Raw genomic sequence first — 16,025 nt, forward strand, 5'->3', positions numbered from 1 at the left:
CAACTACCTTCTGTGGCAGAGAATTCCACAGACTCACCACTCTCTGTGTGAAGAAATGTTTTCTCATCTCGGTCCTAAAAGACTTCCCCCTTATCCTTAAGCTGTGACCCCTGGTTCTGGACTCCCCCAACATCGGGAACAATCTTCCTGCATCTAGCCTATCCAACCCCTTAAGAATTTTATATGTTTCTATAAGATCCTCCCTCAGTCTTCTAAATTCCAGCGAGTACAAGCCTAGTCTATCCAGTCTTTCTTCATATGAAAGTCCCGCCATCCCAGGGATCAATCTGGTGAACCTTCTCTGTACTCCCTCTAAGGCAAGAACGTCTTTCCTCAGATTAGGAGACCAAAACTGCACACAATACTCCAGGTGCGGTCTCACCAATGCCCTGTACAACTGCAGTAGAACCTCCCTGCTCCTAAACTCAAATCCTCTTGCTATGAATGCCAACATACCATTCGCTTTCTTCACTGCCTGCTGCACCTGCACGCTTGCTTTCAATGACTGGTGCACCATGACACCCAGGTCACGTTGCATCTCCCCTTCTCCTAATCGGTCACCATTCAGGTAATACTCTGCTTTCCTGTTCTTGCCGCCAAAGTGGATAACCACACATTTATCTACATTATATTGCATCTGCCATGCATTTGCCCACTCGCCTAATCTATCCAAGTCACTCTGCAGCCTCCTAGCACCTCACACTTGATTGGATTAAACTCCATCTGCCATTTCTCTGTCCATTTCTACAGTTTTGGCAGATGGTGATGATATATAATAATATATTTTGATACAAATCATAGTGGTGATATATAATTTTTTGTTTGTTTATGAGCACAGACAGAAAGCAGAAAAATTGTAATGAAATATTTGATCTGATTACTTTAAACTTTCAACAATATATTGACGTTCTGTTTGGTGGAAGGACATGGACCAACAATCTCATTATATATCCACCTGAATTTCTTTATTTGTGACCTGAGAAGATGGGAAAATTAGGCGCAAAGTACAATGATTTGCCTATCGACTACCACTAGTTTTAAGATCGCACTGTTAGTGAATGTGAACACTGAGTATCATTCTGATAGTAGTTTTGGGGTTTAAGTGATATGTTAAGAAGAAAGTTTCAAGTGGTTTTAAGATTAGTTGCTTAGTTATTTAACTCTACCTGCTGAAGTCAGGATTATTCTGGGCAATTTCTAGCCAGTAAGCTTTGCAGAATGTCAGGAGTATGTGACACATATATCCCTGTGTGTGACTGTGATGTAAACTTGCAGGTGACAATATATTTTATGCCAAACATTCCCCTTTCAATAAACAGAAAATATTATGTAAAACAATGGGGCTAGAGTTTTGATAAAAGTCACAAAGTGCAGTGGTGCCTCAGCGGGCTAGGCAGCATTGACTTTAATTTGCCTGGGCTCTGAGCTCTGGAACTCCTTCTCTACCCTTCCTGGCCTCTCTCTCTCCACCTTCAGTTGCCTGGACCCCGAGCTCTGAAACTCCCTTCCTATCCCTGGTTCATGAATACAATAGACAATAGACAATAGGTGCAGGAGTAGGCCATTCGGCCCTTCGAGCCAGCACCACCATTCAATGTGATCATGGCTGATCATTCTCACTCAGTACCCCGTTCCTGCTTTCTCCCCATACCCCCTGACTCCGCTATCCTGAGCTCTATCTAGCGCTCTCTTGAATGTATTCAGAGAATTGGCCTCCACTGCCCTCTGAGGCAGAGAATTCCACAGATTCACAACTCTCTGACTGAAAAAGTTTTTCCTCATCTCTGTTCTAAATGGCCTACCCGTTATTCTTAAACTGTGGCCCCTGGTTCTGGACTCCCCCAACATTGGGAACATGTTTCCTGCCTCTAAATGTGTCCAACCCCTTAATAATCTTATACGTTTCGATAAGATCCCCTCTCATCCTTCTAAATTCCAGTGTATACACGCCTAGTCGCTCCAGTCTTTCAACATATGACAGTCCCGCCATTCCGGGAATTAACCAGCAAGACTGATAGGCTGAAGTGTGTTTATTTCAATGCAAGGAATATTAACGGTTAGGCAGATGAATTTAGAGCTTTGATTCGTGCATGGAAGTATAATATAACCATTGGAGAGACTTGCTTGTGAGAGGTTCAGGGCTCGAAGCTCAACGTTCCAATGTGATGGAAAGGGATGTAAAGGAAATGGAGGAGCTGCACTACTGATCAAGGAGAATGCCATAGTCGACCTTAGAGAGACATTTTCGAGAGGTAATCCACTGAAGCAATATAGCTAGAGCTCATGAATAAGAGACATGTAATCATTATTATGGGATTATACAAAAGGCCTTCCATTAGCCTTCAGATAGAGGAACAGATACGTAGGCAGAGCATGGAAAAATGTAAAAGCAACAGGATAGCTGTAGTGAATTGTAGGCAAATGTATTGCTGGCATTTATTTTGATAGGGATGCAATACCAAAACAGGGATGTAATGCTGAGGCTCTATAAGGCACTGGTCAGACTACATTTGGAGTTTTGTGAGCAGTTTTGGGCCCCATATCTGAGGAAGGATGTGCTGGCATCGGAGAGGGTCCAGAGGAGGTTTATGAGAATGATCTCAGCAATGATAGGGTTAACATATGTTGAGTGTTTAAAGGTAATGGGCCTGTACTCGCTGCAGTTCAGAAGGATGAAGGAGGCACCTTATTGAAACTTACCAAATAGTGAAAAGCCTAGATAGGTATAACCTAGGTATGTAGGTTAATTGGCTGGGTAAATGTAAAAATTGTCCCTAGTGGGTGTAGGATAATGTTAATGTATGGGGATCGCTGGGCGGCGCGGACTTGGTGGGCCGAAAAGGCCTGTTTCCGCGCTGTATATATATGATATGATATATATGATATGATATGATATGATAGAGTGAATGTGGAGAGGATCTTTCCACTAGTGGGAGAGTCCAGGACTAGAGGCCCTGGCCTCAGAATAAAAGGACATACCTTTAGAAAGGAGATGTGAAGGAATTTCTTTAGTCAGAGGGTGTGGAATTCATTGCCACAGGTGGCTGTAGAGGACAAGTCAATGAATATTTTTAAGGCGGAGATTGATAGATTCTTGATTAGTACACGTGTCAGCAGTTATGGGGAGAAGGAAGGAGAATGGGGTTGAGGGAAAGATAATCAGCTATGATTGAATGGTGGAGTAAACTTGATGGGCTGAATGGCCTTATTCTGCTGCTAGAACTTATGAACTTATGAACATGAATTTCTGGAGAACATGAATGGGTGGCATGTTGGGACGTTTCTTCAGACTAAGAGTTAAATCAGGTATCACGAAAATTTCTAAATGAATGCATTCAACTCACATATTTTACTCAAGTGTTGGGAGAGTCATTTCACCAACTAGTTTTTTTCTAAATGACAATGCTATAGCTGTTTGTCATGTTAGACTAAGACAGTGGGTAACTGATGATTTATCTTTTGTGTTTTATTTTTATTTTTTATTTTTAGAGATACAGCATGGAAACAGGCCCTTCAGCCCACCAAGTCCACGCTGATCATTGATTACCCATTCCCACTAATTCTATGTTACAATTTCCCTTTCTCATCCACTCCCTACACACTAGGGGCAATTTGACAAAGGCTAATTAACTTACAGACACACATGTCTCTGGAATGTGGGAGGAAACTGGAGCATCTGGGAGAAACCCATGCAGCACAAGGAGAACATGCAAACTCAGATAGCAGATAGCACCCGAGGTCAGAATCAAACCCGGATCTCCGGCTCCGTGAGGCAGCAGCTCTACCAGTTGTGCCACTGTGCATTGTACAAATGATTTTTCCAGGCCAATATTTTTGGGAAAACACGCTGAAATAAAAAACTTCAGAGAGTGCACTATGTCTATATGTCGCCAGCATTACTGCTGTTGCATGACTTCAGTGTGGCAGCATCTTCATCAGCAAGTGACCATAAATCTCACAAGTATCCTGTAAATTTTAATCTGCAGCCGTCACAGCTGTTGCAACTGAAAACCAGAGTATATTGTATCTTCATTCTGAATTAGGTGGTTGAATCCCAGATGAATGTAGTTGTGATGTGATATAAAGTAACCAAAGTTATTTGGCATTCATTTGTTCTCGATGTAATTCTGCCACATTAAATTTCCAATGCTATTTAACAAGCAATTCCCTCATTCCCTGCACATTATTTAAAGATGAGCTTGCTCTTCATAATATCAAATAATCAATATTTAATAAAAATAGACGAAGAAGGAATTTCTGTTCTTAAATAGTATTTTTTTATACAGTTTTTCTTTTAGCATAGAAATTTAAGTCACTGGCAGAAGTAATTCAATATTAGTTTTTCTTTCTGTGAAGCCTACGCTTGAGCAGTATCATCTAACTGCCTTCATGCAGAGCCCAGTGCCTTAATCCAGGCCCAGCACACAAATCCATAGTGCCCAATTAGGTGGAACTGCAAGTTTGAATTGCTGTATGTCAGATCTATGTATTTGTGCGATCATATGTGTGTTTGCTTGAATGTATTTCAATCCGTGTCATAAAAAGATAACTTCATTTATACAGTATATTTTACATGGTAAATATTTTACATGGTAAAATATCCCAAGGTGCTTCAGATATATGTCATCACGCAAAATTTGATACTGATCCACACAAGGGAACAGTGCATTATAGTTATTTTCTGTTTTTTACAGGGATAAAACAATCCTCTGCAGGAGCTCAGTGGGTGAGGCAGCATTTGCAGAGGGAAATGGGCAGACATTGTTTCAGGTCAGGATCTTTCTTCAGACTGATTTTCAGACAAGGTCCTGACCCCAAATAGTGTCTGTTCATTTCCCTCCATAGATGCTGCTTGAGCTGATTGCAGTTTGGGTTTTTTTGGCTCAAGATTTCAGCATCTGTAGATTTTTGTGTCTCTGTAGTTTTAAAGAATAGTTTTAGTAAAATATGAGTGGATTTGTTGAAGAACCCAGGATCTTGGAGCCATGGAGCTGAATAAATGACCATCAGTAATGGACAAGAGACCAGAGCGCCTAACAGCGGCAGAAGCTCACAGAACACTGCGGCCCTCGGTGTGTCCACCGGGATGGACACCCGTGGGCCAAACGCCAAACCTGGTAGACCGTGGCCTGGAAGGGTGGAGCCTGCCGAGCGATCCGTGGTCACAACAGGGAGGATGGAGCCAGCATCGATGACAGGCGCAACCAGGCGAGGAGCAGAGGAAGGGAACAGGGGTCCTGTTACGTAGAGGACTACTGTGCCCTTGAGGTCGGCTTGGGAAGGAGCCCCTGGGGTACAAAGACTCCTCACCCTGGGGTGAGGAGAGGGGCATCAGTTCGCAGGTCGACCGCACATCCAAGGAAGGTGATGGTTGGAGACCTGCTTCAGCCTCGGGTTCGCCTGGAATAGACACCGCTCATATAATACCTAAAGTGTGGACTGGACTTGAAAATGGCACCAAAACATGGTGCCTCTTGCACGTGGAATCAGTAGACCATTTCTGTACATTTTGCTAATTGGGGATGACAATACTCTACTGGATTGTTTGTAAGTAAAGAATTTCACTATGCATTTGCACTTTGTACATGGAACAATAAAAAGCACCATTGAGAAAAAAACCCAACTTGAACAGTGTCAAAATTTCAGAGCATTGTTGAGATTGTGGAGGTTGCAAAGAAATGGAAAGGTGATACTATGGAGGAATTTGAAAAATATGATAATTTTAAAACTATACTGCATTTACGTAGAAGTCATTTAGTCTATGCACATATATATACTATAGTGGCTTATGGTTGGTGTTATGTCTTTTGCTACGTCAAACCACTATTTAAATTGTCATTGGTTTATATCAGTTGCCTGTAAGCTATTCCACATTTTAGCAAGATCTTTGTATGTATGTTGTATGTTAACAGAGTATCGTGTGTCATAATGCACTACAGAGCCAAGTGATACTGAGTGTATTGAATATTATGCAGTAAATTTATCAATGTTCAGTATACAAATCTTCACTGCCATGCCATTCATTCTTTGAAGCATATCTTTAATTCACAGAGCTATTTTTTACTCTCAGTGCCACTCTCTGTTGTAGAATATACTTTACTGACTTGCATGTAATGCATTTCATCCAGCATTGACTACTTATAAAATTTCAGATAAATAAACAATTTTCACAGCAAAATATCTACCAACTTCATAATGCATTTACAATGTCAGCCCGTCAAATTTAACACAAATGCTTATGAAAAACAAACACTGCATGATGGGCCCTTTCCTAATAAATATATATAAATTTGCTTGATGACAGATTGGAAGTTATTCAGACATCAAGGCTGTAAGCATTTCTCAATAGGGGCTATTTCTCAAGGGTTTATCATTATGTTCTGTCTAAAAAAGCTCTTTCGGCTTCGATCAAAATGTTTCTTTTTTATACAGATTCGGGAGAATAAAGAAGAGATCAGACACAATATAGTAGACAGGTATGATTGCAGGCTAATCTTGAAAGGGGAGCAGTGCATATCAGATTACTTATGTATAAAAGGCAGGGCATTACATCTAACTATCTCTGAGGATATCTACACATGGAGATGACAGCTCCACACAGCCACGACATAACAGTGTTCATTTCAACAGATCAACTTAAGAATGAATTCCCTTCTATGTTAGTGGCCATCAAAGTGACTATATCTTGAATTTCTATTCCATCATGTACATCTAAACAACTACAGACACATCTGTTAACTCTCATAAGCAATGATCTATCTTTTCCATTATAAACGACAGCATTGTGAGAGAATGTTGTAATCTGTTTGAAATCCCCAAAGTGGGTTGCTGCCGACACATACATATTCCTGCTCCTAATGCCACTTCCTTCAACAAAAGAAAGCAATTTAATTCCATGAAACTGCAGCTGCACAGTAAATATAGATATAGGATTCCACACATTACTGCTGGTGCTTCTATAGTTGTTTTGTTTATATTATTTTACATGCCATTGAAAAAATAACTGGGAAACTGCTTAACTGGGAAATGTGAGCTCCCTAACATGACCTCTAAATTCAAAATTAAAATAGTGCAAGATGCTTGCCACCAACAGAATGCCAGCATGACAAAACAAAGTTTTAGTTTAATTTACCGATCAGTCACTTTTTGCAGTACAAATTAGGCAAGGTATTCTAGATGAAGAAGGGAACTGACCCAAAACATCAGCTATCCATATCCTATAGAGATTCTGGCTGACCCGCTGAATTACTTTGTGTTCATTTTTTGGTAATTAAAATTATTATTTTTGTGTATCCTTGATTAAAGTACCCAGCTGCCAAGACACACAAAAGGGCACAGAAAATGATGAGAAGAGTAAGAAGCAGAGAATGCTGCCAACCACACCCAGTTAGTTGTCTATGCAGCCAATTATTAATTCATTAGAAGGCTAAAACATGAACTTAAAATGCCTAAAAAACAATGCACAACACCGATCAGCACATGATCTAAAACCTTCGTAATAAAAGCAATCAACTCAACCCACATACAGGTTTAGATCAAAACATGAAGTTTCGCTCAATCCTATCATCGTGTTTTCATCCAAAATGAACCACCATTTCACATTCCACTATCAATGAAAAATGCTTCCTATAATCATCAGAATAAAACACTACAACCTCAAATAAGTTCTGAACTACAATAAACTATTGTTATTGCACTACTATTATTTGTTTTTTGTGTGTGCGCATGTGTATGTGTATATATATATATATATATATATATATATATGTGTGTGTGTGTGTGTGTGTGTGTGTGTATATATATATATGTGTGTGTGTATATATATATATATATATTATGTGTGTGTGTGTGTTTGTGTGTGTGTGTAGAAACACTGAACTTTTTTTTCTCTCGTTTATTATATTGTTTACAGTGTACTATGTTCACATATTCTGTTGTGCTGCAGCAAGTAAGGATTTCATTGTTCTATCTGGGACATATGACAATAAAACACTCTTGACTCTTGACTCTTGAAATGTTATAACCTGCTGATGCAGACCATTCTGCACCAGAAGAAAACTTCTGACTTCTTGCCTTTTGCCTCAAGATCAGAATTTCCACAATCCATTCTTTTTCACTCTCCAATCTCTATTTGTTTTAACATGTCTTGTATTATACGCAGCTTTCTCTGACAAACATATGATGGAGTAGTAGTATAATGTATTGCATTTGCCCAAGTGGCCTGTCCAACTTTTGTTTTAGTTGTTTTTCTGCATTTCATGGGCCACAGAACAAATGCATTAATGCTGCAGTAATCCAGAAACATGGGGATATCTGTGCTTTTGCAAAATATATAAACACGTCAAGTTGATGTGCATTCTTCTTCAAATTTATTTGTCAACATTTTATTTTTGGAAGGCTTTTTACCATGTATATGATGATGGACAACAATTAGTATAGTTGGAGCAGCTACACTTCCATTTATTTAATGTTGTTAAAGTGGTAAATACTATAATCCTCGCATGCTTTACACGAGCATTACCAAACAAAAATGAATGTCATTTAAATGGTTTGAAATCAAATTAGGAAAAGCTCATTCAAGTGTGTATTTTTAAGGAGAGTCTTAAAAAAGTAAAAAGAGGAGTTGTGGCAGAAAGATTAACAGAAGAGATTAGGATCTTGCCAGTGATGGAACAATTAAATTTGCACGTTTAGGAGGATGGAGTTGTTGAAGCACTGATAGTTTAGAAGGTTATAGGGAATGCTGCCGAGCTAGCCCCTGTTCATAGGGCCCAGCGGACCACAGCCTGGAAGGGGAAAGCCGCCGAGCCAGCTCCTGCTCAAAGGCCCAGCGGATAGGAATGACAGGCATATGGAACCAGGTGTGCATGTGCTTGGGGGGAGGGGGTGTTGGTGAGAAGTGGGGAAGGATGCCTGTAATGGGAGGGATGAACAAAGGGAGAAGAGCACTATGTAGATGGATTAATGTATATGGGAGGAGAGAATTAGAAGTGGGGAATACCTGAAATTGAAGAATTCTAATTCTAAAGCAGAATATGACCTGTTATTCTTCTAATTTGCGTTTGGCCTGTCCATAACAACGGGGCAGATTTTTGTGGAAATGGAAATGAGAGTAATCGGAGTTTCTCTACAAAACAGTCACCTGGCCTTTCAAGTGAGGCAGAGGTCACCGACACCACTTCAAACCTGGTTGACCGCATTCGGTGTTCACCATGTCGTTTCCTCGACATTTGTGAAAGGAAGCAATGATTCGGCAACCACCTCAGAAAGCCTGATAAAATATTAGCCTTAGAGTGAATATGGTGCAAATTTATCAGAATAACACTGGTGCAAAAAAGGTAACATTTATAGGTTGCATGGAGAATGCTCTGTCCCCTTGAAAATAAAATATAATTAAAATGTATTTCAAAACTATTTAGAGAGTCAGTCAAACAGCATGGAAACAGACCCTTCAGCCCACTTGCCCACACAACCAACTTGCCCTATCTCACTAGTCCCACCTACCAGCATTTGGCCCATATCCTTCTAAACCCATGTACCTGTCCAAATGTCTCTGTCTGCACTTCACACTGCCTTGGCAAGGCCACTAGCATAATCAAGAATCAGTCTACCCCTGGTCACTCCCTCTTCTCCCCTCATCAGGCAAGAGGTGCAGAAGTTTAAAAACTCATACCTCCAGATTCAGGGACAGTTTCTTCCCAGTTGTTATCTGGCAACTACACCATCCTCTCACCAGTTAGAGTGTGGTCCTGGCCTCCCATCTTGAAGACCTTTAAACTATCTTTAATTGGATTTTATGAGACTTTACCTTGCACTAAACCATATACCTTTATCCTGTTTCAGTACATTGTGGACGGCTTGATTGTAATCAGGTATAGTCTTTTCATTGACAGGATAATACCAAACCAAAAGTTTTTAATGTACCTAGGTACACTTGACAATAATAAACTGAAGTAAACTAAACATTGTGATTGCACCTGCCACAACTACCTCCTCTGGCAGTTCGTAACATATACCCACCACTCTTTGTGTAAAAAAAAAGTTGCCCCTGAGGTTGTTGTTAAATCTCTCCCCCTTCACCTTATACGTATGTCCTCTGGTTCTTGATTCTCTTACTCTGGGTAAAAGATTCTGTGCATTTACTCCATCTATTCTCATCATGATCTTATATACCTCTATAAAACCACCCCGCAACCTCCTGCACTTAAGGAATAAAGACCTGGCCTGTCAACCTCTCCCTATTGCTCAGACCTTCGAGTCCTGGCAATATCCTTGTAAATCTTCTCTGCACCTTTTCCAGCTTAACACCATCTTTCCTCAAACAGGGTGACCAAAACTAAACACAATATTACAAATGTGGCTTCACCAATGTCTTGCACAACTGAAACATAACTTCCCAACTTCTATACTTGAGCTGGCATTGTACCATTTCTGAAATCCTACATCTTTGGCCAAGTTCTTGGTTCACTCCGAATCTGGCTTTTGTCAAATTTTGTTTGACATTTCTAAACCGTCTTACTGCATTGAAAGCACTGCAATACATTACACATTGTTAAAATCTTTTTTTTTCTCACCAGTGCATTTTTTGCCTGTCTTGAATCAGAATACTATATACATTAAATATTAAGTGTAGTTCTGGATCCAATTGTGGAACGGCTATGTCAACAAGGAATTGCTTGATGTGAGAATATGGTCATGATAACGTGCTTCAGCAAAAACAAAATGCAGGAAAAAAATTATGTTTTACTTTATCTATTTTTTATAGAGGAAGATATTTTGAATTTCTGATGAAGATAGTTGTGGATGATGATAGGATTGGTCCTCGAGTGTAAGTGCTAAATTAGAGGACGGATCAGTACAACAGCATTAAATAGAAATGCAGAAAGTAGATTGGGAACAGCTCTTAGGGGAGAGAATTTACAGGCCAGCTGGTTAGAGTTCAGGGCCAGCATGTTCCAATAAGGATGAAAGAAAGGATAGCAAAGATCAGGAACATTGGATGAAAGAAGATATTGCAAAATGTATTCTTAAAGGAAAAGGAAGAATATTAATATTTGGGAAGCTGAAATTGGGCAAACCCCTTGAAGAATATAAAGTAAGCAGGAAAGACCTTAAATGAAGAATATCAAGATCTAAAAGAGGCCATAAAATGTTCTTGGCAAATGAGATTAAGGAGAATCCCAAGGCATTTTATATGTTTATGAGGAGCAAGAGGGTAGCGAGAAAAAGGATAGGTTCATTCAAAGACGAAGTTGGGGATTTATGTGTGGAGCCAGAGGGCAAAATCCTGAAAAAGTGCTTCACATTGGCTTTCACCAAGGAGAAGGACATGGATAATAGTGAGATTCGGGAGAGGTATGGTAACATTCTAGAGCATGTTGATATGAAGAAGGAGGAGGTGTTGTGTCACTTAAAACCAATAAGGTGGTTAAATCTCCATGGCCTAACAGAATCACACAATACAGAGGGAGGAAAGGGGGGAGATGTTTGTGTTTTCTTTACCATGGATGAGGTGCCAAAAGACTGGAGAATAGCCAATATTCTTTTCAAACTAAGAAGGGTCCTGACCCAAAACTTCATCTGTGCTTTATCTTCCACAGATGCTGCCTGGCCTGCTGAGTTTGTCTAGCACTTTACTTATTTTGCTCGAGATTCCAGCATCAGCAGTCTCCAGTGTCTCCACAGGTGTCCTGAGTCCTGCATTGCCTGCTGTTTGATGTTGCTACATGTGCAGTTGCCTCAAGCACATGGAGAATGAGAATAGAACAGGCAGGAGCAAGCTGTGCACACACAGATACCCAAACACATTTACTGATTGAGGTTCATATCCATTTTTTTGTGTAATACATGAAATCAAGATGCTGTTCAATGGACTAGAACTTTCCCAGTCAATATAAGGAAGTGAATGAAGAATTTCTTCACAGCTCTATAGAACTTTGGTTAGGCTGCATGTGGAATATTGCATGCATGTCCGATTGCCCCATTATAGGAGAGATGTGGAAGCTTTAGATAGGGCGCAGAGGTTTGCCAAAACGCTTACTGGATCAGAGGGTTTCAGCTACAGGAAGAGGTTGGATAGACTTGAATTGTTTTCTCTAAAATATTGGAGGTTGAGGGGAGACTTAATAGAAATACATATGATTATGAGTTGCACAAACATTTGGAGCTGAAGTTCCTGTGCTGCACTGTTCATATGTATATCAAATTAGAGAATTTTTGGAATTTGGTTTCAGCACTTTAAATTACTGCAACAAATAGAATTCACTTGTGCGAACATATACAGCAATAATACATTTGTCAATGTTGGGGTAGAAAACTTGTTTTCTTTATGTTTAAAATTTATTTTTGGAGATGAATTTTTCGATTCCCACTTTGTTCATTTTTGATTATTTTATCACTTTCGGTTACCATGTTGCATGCATCGCAATTATTGGCATGTTTTTAGAGAAGTCATTTGGAAGAATCCATTTATTAAGACACACAACTTGAATGAAATTAACGATGTAGGAAGAGGAGTACCTCATGCTGGTCTACTTTAGAAATAACATGTGAAAGTTAATGAATAACGATAAAGTGGAACAACCCATTACAGAGCATGTACCAACATACAAGCAATCACTTTTAAGCAGTCCAGTAAAGTAATTAACTTGCTGATGAATTACATAAGTAATGTATCTTGCCCAAATTGCTCAATATACATTCTTAACTGTACTGTAAAAATCAATGCAGAACCTTGAGAAAATTAAATTAAAGTGCTCAGATAAATATTTCTAAACAAACCACGGACAATAAACAGTGGCAACAATTAGTCATACCAAGTCAGGCTTTTACTTCCCAATTTACTATTGTGGTTGCTTAGAAGGTTTCAATCTATGGTTGAAAATCCATGTTTTAATTTTGCATTAAAATAGAATAGGGCAGACCATTGTATGATCATATTCACCATTGAGCTGTCATTTATTCTTCCTGGCTTTACACATAAACCGCTTTTTATCTCCTTAATCACAGACCAAATCACACTGGAAATGACATGTTACTGGGCCAAATCGAGCTGGATCTGTCCCTCTGCCAGCTATGGTCCCCATCTGTTCTGGGTCAAAGGTGGAGGGAGTTTTGAGCTCTGAGTTTTGAGTTTTGATGGCTTCTATGGAGACTTTGGAGGTATCAGAGAAAATTCCTTCCTTTCCTTGGGAGTATATTATTAACAAGGGTGAGTTACTTCCACTTCCACTTAGGTCATGAGATAGTAGATGAGGCCAATACAGGAGCCACAGACTTTTACACAGGTAGAAAAGTACATAAAGTGTTGGAGTAACTCAATGGGTCAGGCAGCATCTCTGGTGAACATAGGTTGATGATGTTTCGGTTTGAGACCCTTCTTCTAACTAATTGCGGAGGGAGGGGAAGGAAACCTGGAAGAGAGAAGAGGCAAGACAAAGCATAGCAGGTAATAGGTGGACGCAAACAATGAGGTTTTTGATAGGATGATGATTGGAACAAAGGCCAGAGATTAGATCAATAGAGAGAGACAGTGTGAGAAAGACAGTTTAAAGAGTTGTGAATTGTGGAAGGCCAGAGGAAGGAAAGTAGGAGAAGTTTGAGACTGAGCAGAGAAATAGGTGTGAGTCCAGGTGGGCATGGGGAGGGGAATAAAGGCAGGGAGGGGGTGAGGGACAAAGGGGAAGGAGGGAAATGTGGGGGTTACCATGTTCATACTGTTGACCTGTGGTCTCTGGCAATGGATGAGGCCTAGGACTGAGAAGTCAGTATGGGAATGGGAAGGGGAGTTAAAATGGTTAGCAACCAGGAGATCCAGCAACCTTGGCGGACCGTGTGCAAATGTTCGGCGAAAAGGTTGCTGAGTCAACACTTGCTTTTAATCTTCATTTATTTTCTTATCAATACCAATGATTCTAACCTACAGTGCCTATACCCATGGCAACAAAATATAACCACGAGAGTTATTAATACCCTTAACTGAACTACTACTAAAATATGGGATATAATTCTAACCCATGGATGGATGTTAACATTTAATGCCCAGTTCCAGGCTTTTTCTAATAGAGTCTTTTAATGTAATACCTCTTCCACTGACCATTCATGGATTATGTCTTAGCCTTCTTTTATTATTGCCCTTCAACCAGTATGCAGTGGTGGAATAATAAGTAGTTCTGTAACCCCAATACTGCATTAAAACATCGTCGCTGTCACTCTTCCTGATTGTTAGGTCGATCTTTCCAGTCATTTCTTCCCTTGGAATGGTTGGTGTCTGTCTTTCGATTGAGATTGGCCATGTGCGCCCTTCTCACATGGCCAATCTCAATGGACTGTTCAAATTGTGTCCCGGCAGGGTACAATTCCTGGCCAGGTACAATTCAGTTCAGGGTACAACATCACTGGGCTGATGTTGCCACATAATATTTGCCTTATGATAATGCAATGCTGGTGAAAGAGGCATTAGTTTTCATATCCACCATAAATCAACAGTCTGAACCCGAGGGGAACCAATATCCTGGCGGGGAGATTTGCTAAAATAACTGCGGAGACTTTAAACTAGTACGGTTGGGGGGAGGGACTCAAACACAGATAGCTAATAGGCAGTGTGTGAGGCAGGAGGCAGAAAAGGGAAACACTCAGACCCAATATGTAGGAGAGAAAGAAGGGAAAAGAAATAAACTGAGAATAAGAAATGATGGGTCCCTTAAATGTGTATATTTTAATGCTAGGAGCATTGTAAGAAAGGTGGATGAGCTTAGAGCCTGGATTGACATCTGGAAGTATGATGTTGTGGCGATCAGTGAAACATGGTTGCAGGAGGGTTGCGATTGGCAATTAAATATTCCAGGATTTCATTGTTTCAGATGTGATAGAATCGGAGGGGCAAGAGGTGGGGGTGTTGCATTGCTTGTCAGGGAGGATATCACAGCAGTGCTTTGGCAGGACAGACTAGAAGGCTCGATTAAGGAGGCTGTTTGGGTGGAACTCAGAAATGAGAAAGGTTTAGCAACTCTTATAGGGGTGTATTATAGACCGCCAAATAGGGAACGAGAATTGGAAGAGCAAATATGTAAGGAGATAGCAGATATTAGTAGTAAGCACAGAGTGGTGATTGTGGGTGATTTCAATTTTCCGTATATAGACTGGGAATCACATTCTGTTAAAGGGCTGGATGGTTTGGAGTTTGTAAAATGTGTGCAGGATAGTTTTTTGCAGCAATACGTAGAGGTGCCTACCAGAGAAGGGGCAGTGTTGGACCTCCTGTTAGGAAATGAGATGGGTCAGGTGACGGAGGTATGTGTTGAGGAGCACTTTGGGTCTAGTGATCACAATGCCATTAGTTTCAATATCATTATGGAGAAGGTCAAATCTGGACCAAGGGTTGAGATTTTGGATTGGAGAAAGGCTAATTTTGAGGAGATGAGAAAGGATTTAAAAGGAGTGAAATGGAAATTGTTGTTTTATGAAAAGGATATAATAGAGAAATGGAGGATATTTAAAGGTGAAATTTTGAGAGTATAGAGTCTTTATGTCCCTGTTCGGTGGAAAGGAAAGAATAATAATTTGAAAGAGCCGTGGTTTTCCAGGGAAATTGGACACGGTTCGGAAAAAGAGGGAGATATACAATAAATATAAGCGGCAGGGAGTAAATGAGGTTCTTGAGGAATATAAAGAATGTTAAAGGAATCTTAAAAAGGAAATTAGAAAAGCGAAAAAAAGATATGAGGCTGCTTTGGCAAGTAATGTAAAAGTAAACCCCAAGGGGTTCTACAGATATGTCAATAGCAAAAGGATAGTGAGGGATAAAATTGGTCCATTAGAGAGTCAGAGTGGACAGCTATGTGCTGAGCCGGAAGAAATGGGGGAGATATTAAACAATTTCTTTTCTTCGGTATTTACCGAGGAGAAGGATATTGAATTATGTGAGGTAAGCGAAACAAGTAGAGTAGTGATGGAAATTAGGAGGATTAAAGAAGAGGAGGTACGGACACTTTTGAAGAATATAAAAGTGGATAAGTCTCCAGGTC

The 16,025-nt window shown here is 40.0% G+C and overlaps 1 protein-coding gene across 3 annotated transcripts in view; it reads left to right on the forward strand.

Moving 5' to 3' along the window:
* The window catches only part of gpc5a (glypican 5a), a 487,024-nt gene that overhangs the window by 403,278 nt on the left and 67,721 nt on the right, over positions 1-16,025 (forward strand). Inside the window, exon 8 of one of the 3 annotated variants that reach the window (XM_078402330.1) lies at positions 4,967-5,024. The exons of the other annotated variants lie outside the window; for them this stretch is intronic. Within the exon in view, the coding sequence (XP_078258456.1) occupies positions 4,967-4,968 (2 nt within the window). The 3' untranslated portion in view covers positions 4,969-5,024. Of the gene's footprint in view, positions 1-4,966; positions 5,025-16,025 lie in introns of those variants that run through there. 3 annotated transcript variants of the gene reach the window in all.

The sequence above is a fragment of the Rhinoraja longicauda genome, chromosome 7 (genome assembly GCF_053455715.1).
Source record: "Rhinoraja longicauda isolate Sanriku21f chromosome 7, sRhiLon1.1, whole genome shotgun sequence".
NCBI classification, from domain to species: domain Eukaryota; kingdom Metazoa; phylum Chordata; class Chondrichthyes; order Rajiformes; family Arhynchobatidae; genus Rhinoraja; species Rhinoraja longicauda.